At 32.5% G+C, this 20,222-nt stretch overlaps 1 protein-coding gene and 1 long non-coding RNA gene across 2 annotated transcripts in view; both read left to right on the top strand.

The window, feature by feature from the left end:
- Positions 1-9,432: 9,432 nt before the first annotated feature.
- Positions 9,433-20,222, top strand: part of LOC124889011 (pre-mRNA-processing protein 40B-like) — a 15,172-nt gene continuing 4,382 nt past the window's right edge. Inside the window, exons 1-3 of the mRNA XM_047400299.1 lie at positions 9,433-9,521; positions 9,704-9,738; positions 9,886-10,018. Coding sequence (XP_047256255.1) covers positions 9,513-9,521; positions 9,704-9,738; positions 9,886-10,018 — 177 coding nt within the window. The 5' untranslated portion in view covers positions 9,433-9,512. The remainder of the gene's footprint in view (positions 9,522-9,703; positions 9,739-9,885; positions 10,019-20,222) is intronic.
- The window catches only part of LOC124885230, a 4,149-nt gene continuing 1,979 nt past the window's right edge, over positions 18,053-20,222 (top strand). The window contains exon 1 of the long non-coding RNA XR_007047612.1: positions 18,053-18,099. This is a non-coding gene — a long non-coding RNA (uncharacterized LOC124885230). The remainder of the gene's footprint in view (positions 18,100-20,222) is intronic.

The following is a 20,222-nucleotide window of genomic DNA, read 5'->3' as shown; positions in this document are numbered from 1 at the left end:
TTTCATAATTGATATACATATATTGGTAAAAACACAACGAACACTGACTACTACTTTAGCCATAAATATATTTTAAAATTTACAACATTAAATTTAAGGAAATTGAGTCTATATATTATGATCATAAAATTGTTCTAATTAATTGAAATTAATTAGTTGATTGTGTAATTTTATTACAATTATGTCGTACATCATTTTTTATATAAAAATACATATAATTAATTAATTAATTTTGTGCAAGCTACTATGATCTTATTAATTCAAATGAAATAATTTGTAAATGGTAAGTTTGGATTATAAAAAGAAAGGAGATTATTGTATGCCTTTGCATTTCTTATATATTAAAAAAGATTTAGAGACAAAAAGTTTTCATCCCTCAAAACAATTCAATTTGAACTATTTTAGTAAAACACTAAAAGATTGAATATAAGAAAATCCATAATTTAGAAAAACTAATTGTTACCTTATTTGAGATTTTAGCAAATTATAAAGATAATTAAATAATCAATTGACTATAATCAAATTATGAATTTATAAGAATTTTTTGAGAAATAAGTTAGTAATTAGGAAAAAAAATAATCATTACCTTTTTAAAATTCTTCCCAAAATTAAAAAGGTAATTGATATCAATTTAATATAATCAATCTATAAAAAACATAAGAAATTCATGGGATTGAATTGCCAAAATTATAAAGGTAATTAATATCAATTATTTTCATATTTGAGCCCTTTATGTAATTGTAGATTAATTTACTACAATCAAGCTATAAAAATAGGAACAATTTATGGTAAATAAATATATAATATTAATAATAATTTTATTATTATCAAATTAATTAGATTAAAATGAGTTAGAAATCAGTTAATATTGACAATTATTTTAATAAAAATATATACAAAGTTTCGTAATTGATATACATATATTGGTTACAAAAACAACGAACATTGACTTCTACTTTAACCATAAAGATATTTTAAAATTTACAATATTAAATTTAAAGAACTTGAATCTATATATTATGATCATAAAATTGATTCTAATTAATTGAAATTAACTAGTTGATTGTATAGTTTTATTACAACAATTATGTACATCATTTATTTAATAAAAATACATATAATTAATTGATTGATTTTGTGCAATCTACTATGATCTTATTAATTCAAATAAAATGATTTTTAAATGGTAAGTTTGGATTATAAAAATAAAGGAGATTATTGTATGACTTTAGCATTTCTTATGTATTTAAAAAGATTTATAGACAAAAAGATGTCACACCTCAAAACAATTAAATTTGAACTATTTTAGTAAAACAATAAAAGATTGAATTTTAAAAAATCTGTAGTTAAAAAAACATAATTGTTTCCTTATTTGAGATTTTAGCAAATTATAAATATAATTAAATAATCAATTGACTATAATCAAATTATGAATTTATAAGAATTTTTTGAGAAATAAATTAGTAATTAGGAAAAAAAAAATAATCATCACCTTTTTAAAATTCTTCCCAAAATTAAAAAGGTAATTGATATCAATTTAATATAATCAACCTATAAAAAACATGAGAAATTCATGGGATTGAATTACCGAAATTATAAAGGTAATTAATATCAATTGTTTTCATATTTTAGCCCTTTATGTAATTGTAGATTAATTAACTATAATCAAGCTATAAAATTAGGACAGATTTATGGTAAAAAAATATATAATATTAATAATAATTTTATTGTTATCAAATTAATTATATTAAATTGAGTTAAAAATCAATTAATATTTACAATTATTTTAATAAAAAATATATGCAAAGTTTCGTAATTGATATACATATATTGGTTACAAAAACAACGAACACTGACTTCTACTTTAGCCATAAATATATTTTAAAATTTACAATATTAAATTTAAAGAACTTGAGTCTATATATTATGATCATAAAATTGATTCTAATTAATTGAAATCAATTAGTTGATTGTATAGTTTTATTACAACAATTTCGTACGTCATTTATTTAATAAATATACATATAATTAATTGATTGATTTTGTGCAATCTACTATCATCTTATTAATTCAAATTAAATGATTTTTAAATGGTAAGTTTGGATTATAAAAATAAAGGAGATTATTGTATGACTTTAGCATTTCTTATGTATTAAAAAGGATTTATAGACAAAAGATGTCATGCCTCAAAATAATTAAATTTGAATTATTTTAGTAAAACAATAAAAGATTGAATTTAATAAAATTTGTAATTGAGAAAAAAAATTGTTTCCTTATTTGAGTTTTTATCAAATTATAAAGATAATTAAATAATCAATTAATTGTAATCAAATTATAAATTTATAAGAAATTTTTTAGAAATAAATCAGCAATTAGGAAACAAATAATCGTTACCTTTTAAAAATTCTTTCCAAAATTATAAAGGTAATTAATATCAATTTGATATAATCAAACTGTGAGAATATGAGAAATTCACGGGATTAAATTTTTGAAATTATAAAGGTAATTAATATCAATTGTTGAAATATTTGAGTCCTTTATGTAACTATAGATTAATTAAATATAATCAAGCTATAAAATTAGGACAAATTTATGGTTAACAAATATATAATATTAATAATAATTGTATTATTATCAAACTAATTAGATTAAATTGTGGTAAAAATCAGTTAATATTGACAATTATTTTAATAAAGAATATATGCAAAGTTCCGTAATTGATATACATATATTGATTAAAAAAACAACGAACATTGACTACTACTTTAGCCATAAATATATTTTGAAATTTACAACATTAAATTTAAGGAACTTTCGTCTATACATTATGATCATAAAATTTCATCTAATTAAGTGAAATTAGTTAGTTGATTGTAGTCTTATTACAATCATATCGTACTTTATTTATTTAATGGAAATATATATCATTTATTAACTGATTTTGTACAATCTACTATGATCTTATTAATACAAATGAAACAATTTTTAAATGGTAAGTTTAGACTATAAAAAGAAAGGAGATTATTGTATGACTTTAGTATTTCTTATGTATTAAAAATAGATCTAGAGATAAAAGAAATACAATATTACAATATCTTTGGGTTATTTAATTAATTTATAACATTTCAAAATATTGTTTATGTCAATTCAGTAATGTTTAATGTAAATTCTGCGACAACTATGCAGAAGACTGGAGAATTAGTAGCTCCCTTGGTTGTTCCGGTGAGAAGTCAATGTGTTTTATTGTACCCATTTTGGATAAATATTGTCAACAAGTAACATGCTTAAGTTAATGGGTTAATGGGTGTGTGTTGACTGAGAGAGTCAACATTTGAAATCTGTGATAGTTTTTTGTAAGCAAATTAAGATTCTAGTGAACAAAAAAGGCGTAAAATCGCGGTATACAAGAAAAGGAGCTCTGCAAAAATATCATTTTCATTCAGATCCAATCTTTTACCACGTTGTGTTCTCCAGATAGAAAAAAGAGCATGCCGATTTGGCTTTCCGGAATTCTTGCTTTTGGATTATATTCACATAGGTTACTCATATGAATAGGTTAATGTCTGCATCACAAACACTTAATGTCTTGTCTATGAACAATTGGTGAACATGTTAGCCCTCATCACTACCAAGAAATCCCTCAAGTATCCACATCTAGTGCTTTGTACATCATTCTGCTTCCATTAGCACTGGAGATAATAGGCCCCTTTGTTTCAGTCCTCTTTTTCAAAGTTATCATATGGGCTACCGTTCACCGCTACCAAATTTTACCTGACTGTTGATCAGCAGAACTTGATACACCTCTACTGATAACTTCATTTTGACCCCGTTTCTCTATTATCATACATATTTTACATATGGCTAAATGCTAGTAGGTATTGCTATTTTCAGCATATTTTGATGATCAGTAGGCCAATTATGGTTGCTAATGTTGCCATATTTCCTATGGCTTAATTACTCCAACCAATTAATGACATTCTTACAATTCTTGAATTGATTTTTAGATACTATTATAATAGAAGGACAAAAATCTCTACCTGGGAGAAACCTCGAGAGCTGATGACAGAAATGGAGGTGAGGTCTCGTGTCATCAAGATTTTTATGGGTAGTTTTATCCAGTTTCCTGTGCTTATCAATGAAAAAGGAAGTACACAATTCTTTTTCTATAAAACTTCGTAGAACCAATTTTTCTTTCCTAAGTATATGTGATTTCTGTTGAAAGTTTGTTTAGCGAGCAGATTTCCTCGATCTTACTATACTATGTAGGCTTCATTTGGGATTTACATTGACCTTTTATTTCCAATATAGTTCTAAAATATTTTATATTTAACACTACTGTTCTAAAAAATGTGTTTAAACATACACGGCAGGATTATATTTGGTCTATTTTAAACAATTTTATTTACTTTTTGATTAATGTAATGTTATTGTAACTCTATGGCGATATAGAGAGAGGAAACTTGATATGATATTGGGGTTCACACTTCTCATTCTGGTTTACAGAATTATAGTTTGGCTGGTTGCACACTTGCACCCAAGAGTGTGACCTAGTGGTCAATGAAGTAGATTAAGAACCATGAGGTCTCAGGTTTAATTTCCAACAAAGATAAAAACACTAGGTGATTTCTTACCGTCTGTCCAAGCCTTGATGGACAGAGTTACCCAGTATCTGTGCTGGTGGGAGGCAGCAGTACCTGGTGTAACTAGTCAAGGTGCAAGCTGGCCCAAACACGATGGTTATCAAAGAAAGTTTGGCTGGTTGTGAGGGACAAGTATTAAGGGACCAATAACTGGAGCAGTAAGGAAGTTTGAACATTTTTATTCTTTTCTTTTTGAGATAAACATTTTTTTTCAAAGATATTATTTTGAATTCGTCAGCGTTAAGGTTATGCTAGCAATCCAAAAGAAATGAAAAATAATGAAAATAATGTGAGGATTCGAAGAGATCTACAACCTGTTATGCATCCTTTACACATTGGCCCTTAAACAAAAAACAAAAATCTACAATGCTATTCCATTTAACTTTCTGAATGGAATTATATTAATCTTCAAAATACCTTCAACTTTTCTCGCTCCAACATTCCACCAAATACAAGGAAGGATTGTTCTCCCCCATTTCTTCTAACTCTTGCTAATCCTCTCTAATCCAATAGCTAAACAGATTGTTGTGTGTCCTTTGATAGTCCACTTTACTTCAACTGAATAGATTTGGTATGTGTTCTGGCATGGTCCACTTTACTTCTATTAAACTAAAGGTGTCAAATGGGCGGGGTTGGATGGATTTGGGCGGATCAAAGAGGTTTGAGTTAATAAATGGGCGGGTTATTAACCCGCCTTAAAGCTACTTGGGCTGAAATGGGTTGGGTTGAAATGCTCTAAACTGTGGGTCATAACCCAACCCACCCAATTTGAACTCAGATTTAATTGCTTTATTTGTTATTTTATAAACTTTCAGTACTTGAAAAATTATTATCTTTTTTTTTAACTTGGTAACTTTGTATTATATCACACAGTACAATGGTTGTACTAAAACCTTTATATATAAGAGTACTCCTTAATCGACTGTTCTATATCTAAATTTAGTCTAGAACATCAATTATCGAGGCAATATCATTAGAGTAGAGTTGATTACACCAAAAACATAAAAGCAAAATGCAGTTGAGTTTAACCTTCTGAACACTATTCTCTATTCTCTCAAAACATCTTGAATTCCTTTCTTTCCATATAGCCCACCATATAGCACCAGGGATAATTCTCAATCTACCTCTGTCCTTCACATGTACACCTGCTTCTCCTAGTATATTAAAGTCTCGGATACTTTCCTAGGCATTGTCCTAGAAATGCCTTTTAGTCATAAGACGATTCTCCAAAGTTTTTGGGTGTACTTACAATGTAGAAATACATGGTTAACCGTCTCTAAAGATTCTCCACAGAGGAAACATCTGGAGCACAAGTTTTTCCCTTTCTTCATGACATTATCTTATGTAAGAACTACTTCCTTGGTCAGTAACCAGACAAAGACAAAGCACGACACTGTGTGAGGTATCCTACTTTTCTATGTTTGCTTCTATGGCCATCTTGGATTCGGGTGATTTATTTGGTTCATCATCTTATAGGCTTTGTGGACATTGAACATTCCTTTTTCATTTCCCATCCACCATAGTACGTCCTTCACTATCTGCAGTCCATTGAATAAGCCCACGGTATTAAAAAATTCAATTACTCTCATTACCTCCCGGTCATTAAGTTGCCTTCTGAAATTGAAGTTCCACCCATGTGGTGTCCATAATTCTGCTATAGTCCTCTATTGGAACAATACCAAGTTGTAGATATTTGGAAAAATCACTTCCATATTCCCATCCTCATGTCAATTATTCTTCTAGAACCTAGTCTTGTTTCCATCCACCACTTTAATCGTTGAATTGCCTTTAACTTCATTCCACTAGTGTCTAATAGATCTAATAATCTCTATAGGCTAACCTCGTATGGTGTGGTCACTTCTTTAGTCATCCATCTATCTTCTTCATGATATTTAGCCCCAATCACTTTCCACCATAGAAGCTGGTTATTGTTTGCATACTTCCACAACCACATCATCACGAGAGCCTTACTTTGAATCTTTAGGTTCTTTATCCCCAACCCTCTAGTCTTCTTGTCAATTGTCCACCACAGAGAGCACTACCACTTTTTCTCACATATCTTTGTTCCTTATTCTATCTCTCCTAGTATGCCCATACACCAATCTGAACATCCTCATTTCTGCTATGTTTATCTTTCGAACATGCGAGCTCTTGACCAGCCAAACACTCTGCCCCATGCAAGATAGCTAGTATAACAACTACTTTATAAATTTACCTTTAAGTTTATTTTAACAAAATTCTTATACATGGCATGCTAGTTACTAGCTCTTTTTCAAGAGCTAATTGGGACAAAAAACACATGTTCGGAAATTGATTCATCAAAAAAAAGCATAACTGTAGTTTATGAGTTTCAAACGTGTACAAATGGAAAAAAAATTATGGGGGGTTGTGTTGAGTATGGAACTTAGAACCTCAGTGCAGGATTTGAACACCCTTACTATCACACTCAGTCTTGTTTTTTGTGGCAAGGGTGTTTATTAAAAAATACTCAGAAATGACAGAATTTGACCTATATATATATATATATATACAAAATACAGTTATCAAGAGAATGTTGTTCAGTTGATCACCCTTGGATAGCTGTAGCTCGGCCGCAGCTTGGCAATGTTTCCACCCTGCTTGTAGTTATATTTTACACAATACATTCTTGTCCTTTTCCATGTGGCACATTATATCATTCATATTCTAACATTTCCATCCAGTATTGTACTGCTGGAAGTTACTAATTTCTACTCTCAGGGTACTGTTTATGTTCTGTTTTTCGACTTGACCTGCTTTCATGCTGTTTTCATTGGGACAGAGGGCAGACACATCAACTGACTGGAGAGAATTTACAAGTCTTGAGGGAAGAAAGTGTGTAACTTATATATTTTCTTAGCCTCTTTCCAATTGTTCTTCTATAGTAGGTACTTTTGTGTGTTACTTGTGCATAATGCTGATTGCTTTGTTTGTTTTCTGTAGGTATTACTACAACAAGGTTACTAGAACGTCCAAATGAAGAATTCCTGATGAAGTCAAGGTGATGTTAGATTTAAATCCAATATGGGTTTGTTCCATGCTTTAAATAGCATGATAAGAAGGGATTGTTCTATGCTTTAAATAGCATGATAAGAAGGGACAGTATTCTGTTTTCTTGAATGCTCTAGTTCTCATAAAATCTTTATACATTCACAGTTGCTAGCATGATAAGAAGGGGCAATATTCTGTTTTCTTAGATACTCTATTCTCATAAAGTTCAATTATTTATAAATTCACAGTTGGCTCGTGAAAAGGACACCATTTCGCACGCTTCTGATTTTGGATCCATTTCTGTTATTAAAACATCATCCTCGGGTGCAGATGGTTCATTAGTCTTGGCACACGGTGCTAAATCAAGACCAACTACTATGTCACCAGCTGCTAACTTACCAACTAATGTGGCTTCAGAATCATCAAGTTTATCTGGTAAGGTTTCTTCTTCGTTGATTGAAACAGTCGAATGAAGAATTCTTCAGAACCTGCTTCGCCAGCTGTTGCTAATTCAGAGAAAATTGGAATAGTAGTAAACTTGGGAAATTTTGTTTCACCACCGGTGTATGTTTTCAGATTTATATGTTATAAATTTGCCTCTGGTTTGTATTGCTTCTTATTTGGAATTCAATTTTTCTGTAGTTCTGAGACTACTACAACTCAAGATGCAGTAGTGTATGGTGATGGATTTTCTTTGGAGAATAGAGAGGTACTTTGTCCTTTTGAAATACTTATGCGATTAGTTAATTACTACTGGTTGCTGGTTAAAACACCAAGAAAGTTTTTCATAGCTGTTATGCTGGATGTTGATCCAACAATTTTGTAGTGCAGTTGTTAGTCAACTGCTAACAGATGAAGAATATGCTCCAAATTCCAATGAGGTTTGCTTTTGTCCTTTGTGCTTGATGTTGTGCCTAAAATGCAGAATGTCAAGAAAGATGCTGCAATAACTGAAATCAGAGGTGCTACTCCATCAGATGAGAAAATAGTCAAGCTGGGACCATTAGTTTATAAGACCAAAGCGGTATAGTTGATTATTGCTTTTTGTCCCGTTTAATCTATGTTCTCGAAATTTCTCTTATTTCTATTTTAAGTATCTGATTTTATTTAGGAGGAAAAGAGTGCATTCAACACTCTTTTGGAATCTGCAAATATTGGGTCTGATTCCATATGGGATTAGGTTTATTACTTGACTGTTTTGTTCGTACCAAACGATTGTGGGAGATTATTTGACGTGAATTGTATTTGTCATGCCATGAGAGTAGTAATTAATGATCGGAGATATGGTGCTCTAAAATCCCTTTGCGAGCAGAAGCAAGCTTTTAATGAGGTATCTCTCCAAGTAGGCATTGGAATGGGTTAATTGCTGCTTCAATGTTTTAGCATACCGCATTTCAAAAAGATAGATTGTGTTTGATATCCAATTGTTTCATGTTTGGTTGACTTAAATATTTTTGAAAATGTTTTCCAAATCAACTTATTTTCCTTAAATTTAAGGAAAATGAATTCCCTTCAAAAAGTAGGAAAAACATTTTCCAAAACTCTCTTTCAATCTCACTCTTAAGTTGAAAGGTTTATAAAACTCTCAAATGTATTTTCTGAAAAATATTTTTTTATTCACCAACCAAACACTAGAAAATATTTTCTGAAAAATGTTTTTCTTTCATCAACCAAACATAATAAAATAAGTAAGAAACCAAATTGTTTTCTAGGAAAACATTTTCCTTCATACCAAACACAGCCAAGATCTACAGTGATCATTTTGAAGTTATGTGTCTGTTCCAGTATCTGAGCCAAAAGAAAAAACTGGAAGCTGAAGAGAGGCGTGTTAAATAGAAAAAAGCTCGGGACGATTTCAGGATAATGTTAGAAGTAAGTGAAATTTTCTTTTGTGGGTGTATTCCATTTGATATATCATGATATTCACATTACCAGTTTCAAAAATAAAAAGATATTATCATAATATTCATGATGTGTTAGAGACTGGTATTTGACTTGTTCAAAAGAATAAGTGGTATTTTTCATAAAAATGTCCGTTGTTCTCAATCTTACAGGATTGCAAGGAGCTGTCACCATCGTCAAGATGGAGGTTTGTTTTTCACTTGTAATGTTAAGTTGTCGGCTGCTTGTTTTCTAATCTTGGTCATTGTTTGTATGTGTTTTGGTACCTTGAAGTTGATCCATTACTTGTGTAAGTTCCATTTGATCCACTAACTATTTGTTATTGATTATTCAGTAAGTCAATCTCCATAGTCGAACATGATAAACGTTTTAAAGCTGTTGAGCGAGCTAAAGACCGTGAGGACCTTTTTGAAGATTATGTGGAGGAACTTGAGAAAAAGGTGAAGCTCCTTTTGCAAAACTTTCTTGTAAGCTTCTATATGTTAAAAACTAAGTGTGCGGACTGTAGTTTCCTTATATGGTCTTTGGCTCATCACAAATTGAGTTAGCCTTTCATTTGAGATAGAAATAAGGTCCAATTTCTTAAACATGGTATTAGAGGCAAATCTATTTTGATGTTAGACTATTAGATTTTATCCAACTTAGGTTAACTGATGCTACAAATGTCTAGTCTTGGTGTGTGATTAATGTATGAGAATCCCACACTAGTAAGGTGTATGTGTTGTAGTTTCCTTATATGATCTTGGACAATCTTCACCACCTGACCTAGTTTTCGAAGTTGAGTTAGGTGCTGGTCCACTTGATTAACAACAGTCATTCCATTCCTTTCCTTTGTAGGATGTCTTTTAGTTTGTTCCCTTTTTTTTGTTTTTCTTAAAGAGTAGAAAGAAGGAATGTTGTAGATATTCAACTTAAAATCTTGTGTTCTTTGAATACATTTTAATGGCTTCTCAAGGGTACAACATTTATATTTGTTCACCATTGAATTCCAATTTAAACAGACTTCTATGTATTGTATGTAATTTTTCTTGAAACTTGAAACTATGATGTGCTTCTTCCTCTCCCCCCCTCCGTCGTAAAATAGAAAAAGTTTTTCAATACTTTCATGCAAGCGTAGTTAAAGTCTCTTTGTAAATATTGTCTTCTTTATAGAGAAATTTTATTTTTTTTACTTTGTACTGGATTTTATTAGGAGCATGTGAAGGCATTGGAGGAGCAGAAGTGCAATAGAGTGGAGTACTTAGAATTTTTAAAATCTTGTGACTTTATTAAGGTATTTGTTCTAGTGGAATTAGCATCAGTTCCTAGATTATGTTTTTCTATTTCCAGGAGATAGAAATGTTGGGTTCATAGTAATGAAAGGGTGTGAATGGAAATGTTAAAACATGCAAGAACGCGTGAATAGTGACTGTTTCACGTGAATAGTAGCACTGTTACGTGAACAGTAGCACTGTTTCACGTGAACAGTGCACTACTTCACAAACTGACGCATGAATAGTGACTGTTTCACATGAACAGTAGCACTGTTACATGAACAGTAGCACTGTTTCACGTGAACAGTGCACTGCTTCACGAACTGCTGCAACATTGTTTCGAACTGATGCAATGTTTCACGAAATGGTGTATTGTTTCAGAAAATTACTGCAATGGCTTAAGTAAACAGACATGTATTTTCAAGAAAAGACACACACCTCTAAATTGAACCAATGCCACCTTTCAAAGGGGCATCTTGTGTCTATAAATAACCTGGTTTTCATCCACAGGTAAAGAAAAAGAAACACAGAAAAAATTTTCAAAATTACAAGCTTTTTCTTTTTCTTAAAAATACTCTAAGTGTGATCATTCAAACCGTGAGTGTGTTCGAAGAATCCGCTTATTTGAGGTACCGCTATAGTCGGATTTAAGGCCATTTTATCATGGGAGGAAGATTCCATAATCTCGGGTATAGTGAGGGGAATTATTCCTTAAGGAAAGTCCGTGAATTTGGATGACTTGGCCTTAACAATTTCTGTTTCATCTATATTTCTGAAATATAAAATACACCTCTTGTAAAGATCATTTTGATCTTGTGTTGAGGGTATTTGTTCAACTTTGTTTTGTTCTTGTTCATACTTGAACTCGAGTTGAAGTTGTTATTCTATTATACAGATTCTATGTACCCATATTGTGGAAAATAACAATCTTAAGGAATAATTTTTTTTACAGAATTTGTATTGCTTATTTTTGCAGATTAAAGCTTAGGCTTTCTACTCCGCTTGAATTTAAATAGTGATTAGATGACATAAAATCTTCATCACAAGTTAAGGCTCACTCGGTTAATGATTCAAAGTAATAAAAACTTTATCGTTAACTAGAAACAAGAAGAAGAGTTTCAAGTTACTTAACTTTATAAATAGTATTCTGAAAAATACTAAGTTTTCTATCTTTGGTGACAGGAAAAATGACAATTGAAAGTCAAATGATGGATGCAACAGCGTCTATGGGGGCAAATAATATTGTCATATCAAGTCGCATAAATGCTCCGCCAATGATGGCACCGACGGAGAAGCCCAAAAAATTTCCTGGCATCGACTTCAAGCGGTGGCAACAAAAGATGTTCTTTTACCTCACCACTTTATGTCTACAACGGTTCACTTGCGAAGATGCTCCCGAGGTGCCCAAGGGAACCTCGGACAAGGACCGCTTCGTTATCATAGAAGCTTGGAAACATTCGGATTTCCTTTACAGGAACTATATTCTGAGTAGTCTCCAAGACGACCTATATAATGTCTATAGTGGAACCAAGACATCAAAAAAAACTATGGGGGGCACTTGAACGGAAATATAAAATGAAAGATGCAGGAATTAAGAAATTCCTTTTTGCACGATTCCTGTACTTCAAAATGATTGACAGCAAATCTGTTGTCTCTCAAGTACAGGAGTTGCAAATCATCATACATGATCTCCTAGAAGAAGGTATATGTTTTAAAAATACCTTAGTTGAACAAATTAAAAATGTTCTTGATACTCATATAAACTGTTTTGTAGGTTTAATTATGAATGATGCTTTCCAAGTAGCAGCGATAGTTGAGAAGCGACTACCTTTGTGGAAAGACTTCAAAAACTATTTTAAGCATAAACGCAAGGAGATGACCGTTGAAGATCTTATCATCCGACTTCATATTGAAGAGGACAATAAAGCTGCCAGAAGAAGGTCAAATGGAAATTCTACAATGAATAGAGCCCATATTGTAAAAGATGGTCAAAACAACTCGAAGAAAAGAAAGAAAGTTGAATATGGAAGCAATCAACCCAAGAAAAAGTTCAAGGGAAAATGCTTCAATTGTGGCAAAATTGGCCACAATTCCACAGATTGTCGAGCCCCAAAGAAAGGCAAGAAAAAGGACCAAGCGAACATGATTGAGTCCAACAAAAAATATGATGATTTGTGTGCTATGTTCACTGAATGCAACTTGGTAGGGAATCCACACGAATGGTGGATGGATTCTGGTGCCACACGCCATGTTTGCGCAAACAAAGAGTTGTTCTAGTCATTTGCTCCGGCTCAAACAGAAGAAATGCTTTACATGGCCAACTCCGCTACTGCTAAGGTGGAGGAAATGGGAAAAATTTGCCTAAAGATGACTTCCGACAAGGTCTTGACACTGAACAATGTGCTCTATGTTCCGGAGTTATGTAGGAACTTAATTTCTGTTTCGCTCCTAGATAAGAATGGATTCAAATGTGTAACCGTTTCTGGAAAAACTGTAGTTAGCAAAGGATAAATGTATGTAGGAAAAGGCTATCTCACGGAAGGCCTTTATAAGATGAATGTAATGACTGTTGAAATGAATAAAAGTTCAAATTCATCTTATTTTCTTGAGTCTTATGATTTATGGCATGAATGTTTAGGCCATATTAATTACAAAACGTTATGAAAACTGATTAACTTAGAAATTTTGCCAAACTTTGAGTGCAATAAATCAAAGTGTCAAACGTGTGTGGAATCGAAGTATGCAAAGTATCCTTATAAGTCCATTGAAAGGAATTCCAATCCCTTAGACTTAATTCACACTGACATTTGTGATATGAAGTCAACACCATCTCGTGGTGGGAAAAAGTATTTCATAACTTTTATTGACGATTGCACTAGATATTGTTATGTCTACTTGCTAAATAGTAAGGATGAAGCAATAGATACGTTTAGACAATATAAAACTGAAGTTAAAAATTAGTTAGACAAAAAGATCAAAATGATAAAAAGTGATAGGGGTGGAGAATATGAATCTCCCTTTGCGCAAATATGTTTAGAGAATGGAATAATCCATCAAACTACGGCCCCGTATTCACCTCAATCTAATGGACTTGCGGAAAGAAAAAATCAAACTTTAAAGGAAATGATGAATGCCTTACTTATAAGTTCTGATTTACCACAAAACTTATGAGGGGAGGCTATCCTTACGGTCAATCGTATACTCAAAAGAGTTCCCTATAGTAAGACACAATCAATTCCTTACGAAAAATGGAAAGGAAGGAAACCTAACTTGAAATATTTCAAAGTATGGGGGTGTCTAGTGAAGGTTCAAGTTTTTATACCTAAAAGGGTACAAATAGGACCTAAAACGGTGGACTGCGTGTTCATAGGATATGCTAAAAGTAGTAAAGAATGTCGATTATTGGTTCATAAATCCGAACATCTGGATATTAGTGAAAATACGGTAATTGAATTAGACAATGTTGAATTCTTTGAAAATATTTACCCATATAAAATTAGACATGAACAGTCTAGTGGAGGATCTAAACGACCTTGAGATGAACCAAGTGATAATGTACATAATGAAGAAAATCCAAGATGTAGTACATGTCAAAGAACGCCAACTTCATTTGGGTTGGATTTTTCAACATTTCTCTTAGAAAATGAGCCTCAAATATTTAAAGAAGCGATGTCTTCGTTAGACTCATCCTTTTGGAAAGAGGCAGTCAATAGTGAGATTGATTCAATATTAAGCAACCATACATGGGAATTGGTTGACCTTTCTCCCAGAAATAAACCTTTAGGTTCTAAATGGATCTTTAAAAAAACAATGAAGGCGAATGGTACTATTGACAAATACAAGGCAAGACTTGTAGTAAAAGGCTTCAAACAAAAGGAAGGCCTTGATTACTTTGATACATACTCGCCAGTAAAAAGGATAACCTCGATTCAAATGCTAATTGCCTTGGCGGCGGTATATGATCTTCAAATCCATCAAATAGATGTGAAGACCGCATTCCTCAATGGAGATTTGGAGAAAGAAATATACATGGAACAACTTGAGGGTTTTTTGGTTCCAGGAAAAGAAAATAAGGTGTGTAAACTTGTTAAGTCACTTTATGGACTAAAACAAGCACCTAAGCAATGCATGCAAAGTTTGACCAAACCATGTTGGCAAAAGGATTCAAGATAAATGAATGTGATAAATGTGTATATATTAAAGACACACCAAATCACCAAGTCATTATTTGCTTATATGTGGATGATATGTTGATCATCAGTAGAGACATTTGTGATATCAATGCAACTAAATGAATACTTGAGAGCAAGTTTGATATGAAAGACCTTGGAGTTGCAGACGTGATCTTAGGTATAAGAATCCATCGAACTCTACTAGGGTTAGCATTATCACAGTCTCATTATATCAAAAAAGTACTTGACAAGTTCAAGTATATGGAATTCGATATTGTCAAAACTCCATTGGATGCAAACTTTGCACTTTGGAAAAATGAAGGTGAAAGTGACTCGCAATTGGAGTACGCAAGAGTATTGGGATGTTTAATGTATACAATGAACTGTACACGGCCAGACATTGCATGCGCTATTAGTAAATTGAGTCGGTACACGAGTAATCCCAACAAAACTCACTAGAGTTCAATGAAAAGAGTTTTGGGGTATCTTAAATACACTCAAAATTATGCTTTGCATTATAATAAATATCCTACATTACTTGAAGGATATAGTGATGCAAATTGGATCATCGGATCAAACAAAGTAAAATCCACAAGTGGATATGTCTTTACTATCGGTGGAGGAGCAGTCTCTTGGAAATCATCCAAACAGACATGTATTGCTTGCTCTACAATGGAATTTAAATTTATCGCATTAGATAAAGCCGGTGAAGAAGCAGAATGGCTCCGAAATTTCTCGGACGATATTCTGTATTAGCCCAAGCCAGTGACACCAGTATGTATACACTGTGACAGCCAAGCGGCAATAGGTAGGGCAGAGAGCATGATGTATAACGGTAAATCTTGTCATATGAGACAAAGACATAATACCGTTAGAGAACTTCTCTCTAGTGGAATTATCACTGTAGACTATGTAAAGTTGAAGGATAATGTGTCGCGTCCACTTACAAAAGGCCTATCTAGAGAAGGAGTAGAAAGGACATCCAAGGGAATGGGCTTAATCCTAGGACAAGTTAGTATGGCGGTAACTCTACCTAGCAGACTGGAGATCCCAAGAGCTAGGTTCAAGGATATCAAACAAAGTTGTGTCTGACAGTTTCAACATTGTCAATTACCCAACCCATTCTCATAATGTAGATAATGTATAGTAAACAAGGATAAGATTTAAGGCAAAAGTCTTTTAATGATTATCTAAATTTGGTAGATTTGACCAAATAGTTTAATCTACAGGATTGAATGTTTAGAAATCACCTATGTGTGGGCGATGTGGAAGCCTCTTCAAAGAGAATGTTAGTAAAGGCCTATTCTTTAAGCTCTCATGAAAACCGGGATGTTTTCATGGCTGAAAAGAACAAAACCGTAAGAACCATAAATGGTAAAAGGCTGGTTGTATGACATGTGTTGTCTAGGTGTACATTAAAGCTCGACGGTTCAAAGATATCAAATCTACCGATTGATCGAGTGCATCCGATGCATGTTCACTACAAAAAGTTTAAAGGGAAACCCACTTATCTAGATGCAATCAGTCTTTCCTTGATGATCACATACTTGTTCGTAAAAGTTTTACGAAAATAATAGTCATTCCCCATTTATGTGGGGAATTGTTGGGTTCATAGTAATGAAAGGGTGTGAATGGAAATGTTAAAACATGCAGAAATGCATGAACAGTGACTGTTTCACGTGAACAGTAGCATTGTTACATGAACAGTAGCACTATTTCGTGTGAACAGTGCACTGCTTCACAAACTGAGGCATAAACAGTGATTGTTTTGCATGAACAGTAGCACTATTTTGCATGAATAGTGCACTACTTCACGAACTGCTGCAACACAATTTTGAACTAATGCAATGTTCCACTAATGGTGTACTATTTCAAAAAATTATTGCAATGGTTTAAGTAAACAGACATGTATTTTCAGGAAAAGACACACACCTCTAAATTGAACCAATGCCACGTTTCAAAAGGGCATCTTATGGCTATAAATAACCTAGTTTTCATCCACAGGTAAAGAAAAAGAAACACAGAAAAATTTTCAGAATTACAAGCTTCTTCTTCTTAAAAATACTCTAAGTGTGATCATTCAAACCATGAGTGTGTTTGAAGAATCCGCTTATTTGAGGTACCGATATAGTCGAATTGAAGGCTATTTTATCCTGGGAGAAAGATTCCATAACCTCGGGTACAGTGAGGGCATTTATTCCTTAAGAAAAGTCCGTGAATTCGGACGACTTGGCCTTAACAATTTCTATTTCATCTATATTTCTAAAATATAAAATACACCTCTTGTAAAGATCATTTTGATCTTGCGTTGAGAGTATTTGTTCAACTTCATTGTGTTCTTGTTCATATTTGAACTCGAGTTAAAGTTGTTATTCTATTGTACAGATTCTATGTACCCGTATTGTGGAAAATAACAAGAACTTCCATAGTTCTGTTGTTGCTGACTTTTTTTGTTCAGGCCAGTAGCCAGTGGTAGAAAGTTCAGGACCGCTTGGAAATTGATGAAAGATGATCCCTCCTTGAGAAAATTGATCGCTTGGAGATTTTCCAGGTACTACTCATTTTTCTAATACATCATAAATAACTTTTTCCTAATATCTTATTTGTACGCCTTAGTTTTAAAGTTATGTTGCAACCTTTTCTGTTTTAGGAATATATACGTGATTTAGAGAGCGAAGAGGAGGAGCAAAGAAAACTGTGGATGGTATATTGCTTATTAGACTTGGGGGTTAAAATTAAATTTATGTTTGGACACTTTGATTTATCTCTTTCTCACTGGGCATACACCGTTGATTCAACTAGGAAGAATTGAGGAAAGCTGAACATAAAAATCGTGATGATTTTTGAAAACAGATGGAAGAGCATGTTGCTGCGGGAATACTTAATGCAAAACCTAACTGGTGTGATTATTGCATTAAAGTTAGTTTTTCTTTTTTGTGTTCAGTGAGTGATTACCTTCATGAGTTCCCTTTTCGTCTTTTTGATTTTTCATCCAATAATTTCCTTCTTTATTTTGTGCTTGAAGATTAAAGATTTTGCTGCATATCTAGCTATCTCATCAAATACTTCAGGATCATAGCAAAAGACTTATTTACAGATGTTATGGATGAGCTGGAGAAACAGGTGAAATAGGTTGCTAATAGGAGTATTGAATTGTGTCAACTACATTTGTTACACTAACTCATATTTATAGACTTTACACTACAATCCCTTTTCATTTGCTTTCACTTAATGAAGGTCTGAATCTGAATGGTTAAGATATCAGTCCATTAAGTGCTTTTTTTTTAAAAGATTCAACCTATTATTAATACATCTTAATGAATCAGATGTTAAACAAAGTCTGAAAATCATTTAGATCCTCACTAAAAAGTTCAATTCATTAGGTAAAAAAGGAAGTTAGTGCATTACTATGTAGGAATATACTGGGTTTGTTGTTGTTGTTGTTGTTGTGCATTAAAGAATAGAACATACTTGGTAGGATAAAAGCATGAGATTGAGATTTGAGAGTTACCCCTCTGCTTGCTTTTTTTTTTTCTAAATAACACATATTTTGTTGAGATAAGAACAATGATCGGTTGTTCCTATTAAACATCTGTGTTGTTTCTCTTTATGCCAATTAGTTTCCTTTTTTTTATTACTAGATAGTAGTTATTTAGGTTGATAGGAATGGTATTGTTGTAAACTTTTAAGTTAGGGGTTCCATGCTTTTAATGTAGTATAGATATAGATGATTCTTTCAATCTAGCCAAGCTGTATTAAATGCTACTTCACGGACAATTGTAATTGACTTCTCCTCCGTTGAATGTTGTTAATGGTTATATTACCTTAATTGTTATAGTTTCTCAAGCAAAAAAACTCTGAGAGTGATCATCAAACTTCCATGTTTTCACGTAGTTTCTTTGACTTTCGAGGACTCCTTTAAAGTATCACACAACCACACCATTGTGTTTCAGCTAAGACTACATTTGTTTTTATTAATATTCAGACATTTGAATCATTTTGTATGCACAACTGAATGGTTAAGATATTGTCTCTAGATCTAAAAACTAAATGATTAAGGTTGGGTGTTTCTCAATATCTTAATGTGCAAAATTTATTTATTTCTAAATATAATATAATTATATATTACAAAAAAAATTTAATTTAATGCAATTAAATTATTATTTGATTAAAAAAAGAAACATTTATGTTTGTTAGTGATAGTGGAGATGGTTTGTAATGGTGGTGGTGGTTGTAATAAATTAATTGATGTTAGTGATTACCAATGTTGGTGATGATAGTTGTGATAGTAAAGATAGTTGGCATTGTAGTAACTGTCATGATATTGGCAATTGCTAGTGGTGGTGGTGGTTGTGATGTGAAGTTGGTTAATGTTAGTAGTTGGAGGTGTTGATCATGGTGATGGAAAACTGTATGCATGATGGTTGGTGATGTGTTGGTGGTCGTTGGAGATGCTGTTAGCTGTGATAGTGGAATGGTTGTTAGTACAGATACTGTAGTGAGTGTAGCAGATGGTGGTGGTAGAGGTGGTGATACCGGTGACAGTGGTGGTGATGGTGTCCGAAGAATGTGTGGAAGTTGATGATGTGTTAGTGGTTGTTAGCGATGTGTGGAAGTTGATGATGTGTTGGTGGTTATTAGTTGTAGTGCTAGTTCTGATAGTTGAGTTGGTTGGTAGTAGGGATCGACCGGTAGCAGTTGATGGTGACGGCATTGGCGGTAGGGGTGTTCAAGAGTCGATATGGGTCGGTTATTGGTCAAAACCATAACCAAACCAACTTAATCGGTTTTTAAATTTCTAAAACCAAACCAAACCAAACCAAAAAATAACCATCAGTTTGGTTCTTGTCAGTTTAGTTCGGTTTGATTCGGGTTTTTTGGTTTATAACTTTAGTTAATGATAAAAGTTGAAAATTTTAAAAAACAAATCCAATCTAACATATGAGATATCAACCGAGTGTTGTATCTCAATCTTGAAACTATGGTGTCAACTGAGTGTTATACTTCGGCAAAGCCATGATAACACCATACGAATGCTTTTAAAAAAATATTTAAAAACAATATTTAATAGAATGATATGATAAACCCCCAAAAGGTGAACACATAAACTTCTTGCTCAACAAGGTTCAAAAGAAAGTTAAAATTAGTGATTGTGTATAGTCTAATGAATTTCAGATGTAAATTTCAATATATAACAAGATATTATTTTCACAATTAGTATCATTTGTCATTCAAAATATGAAATT

Source organism: Capsicum annuum, chromosome 11 (assembly GCF_002878395.1).
Source record: "Capsicum annuum cultivar UCD-10X-F1 chromosome 11, UCD10Xv1.1, whole genome shotgun sequence".
Lineage (NCBI taxonomy): Eukaryota > Viridiplantae > Streptophyta > Magnoliopsida > Solanales > Solanaceae > Capsicum > Capsicum annuum.
Note: the sequence above shows the minus strand (reverse complement) of the source record. Positions and strands in the feature narration are given on the sequence as shown.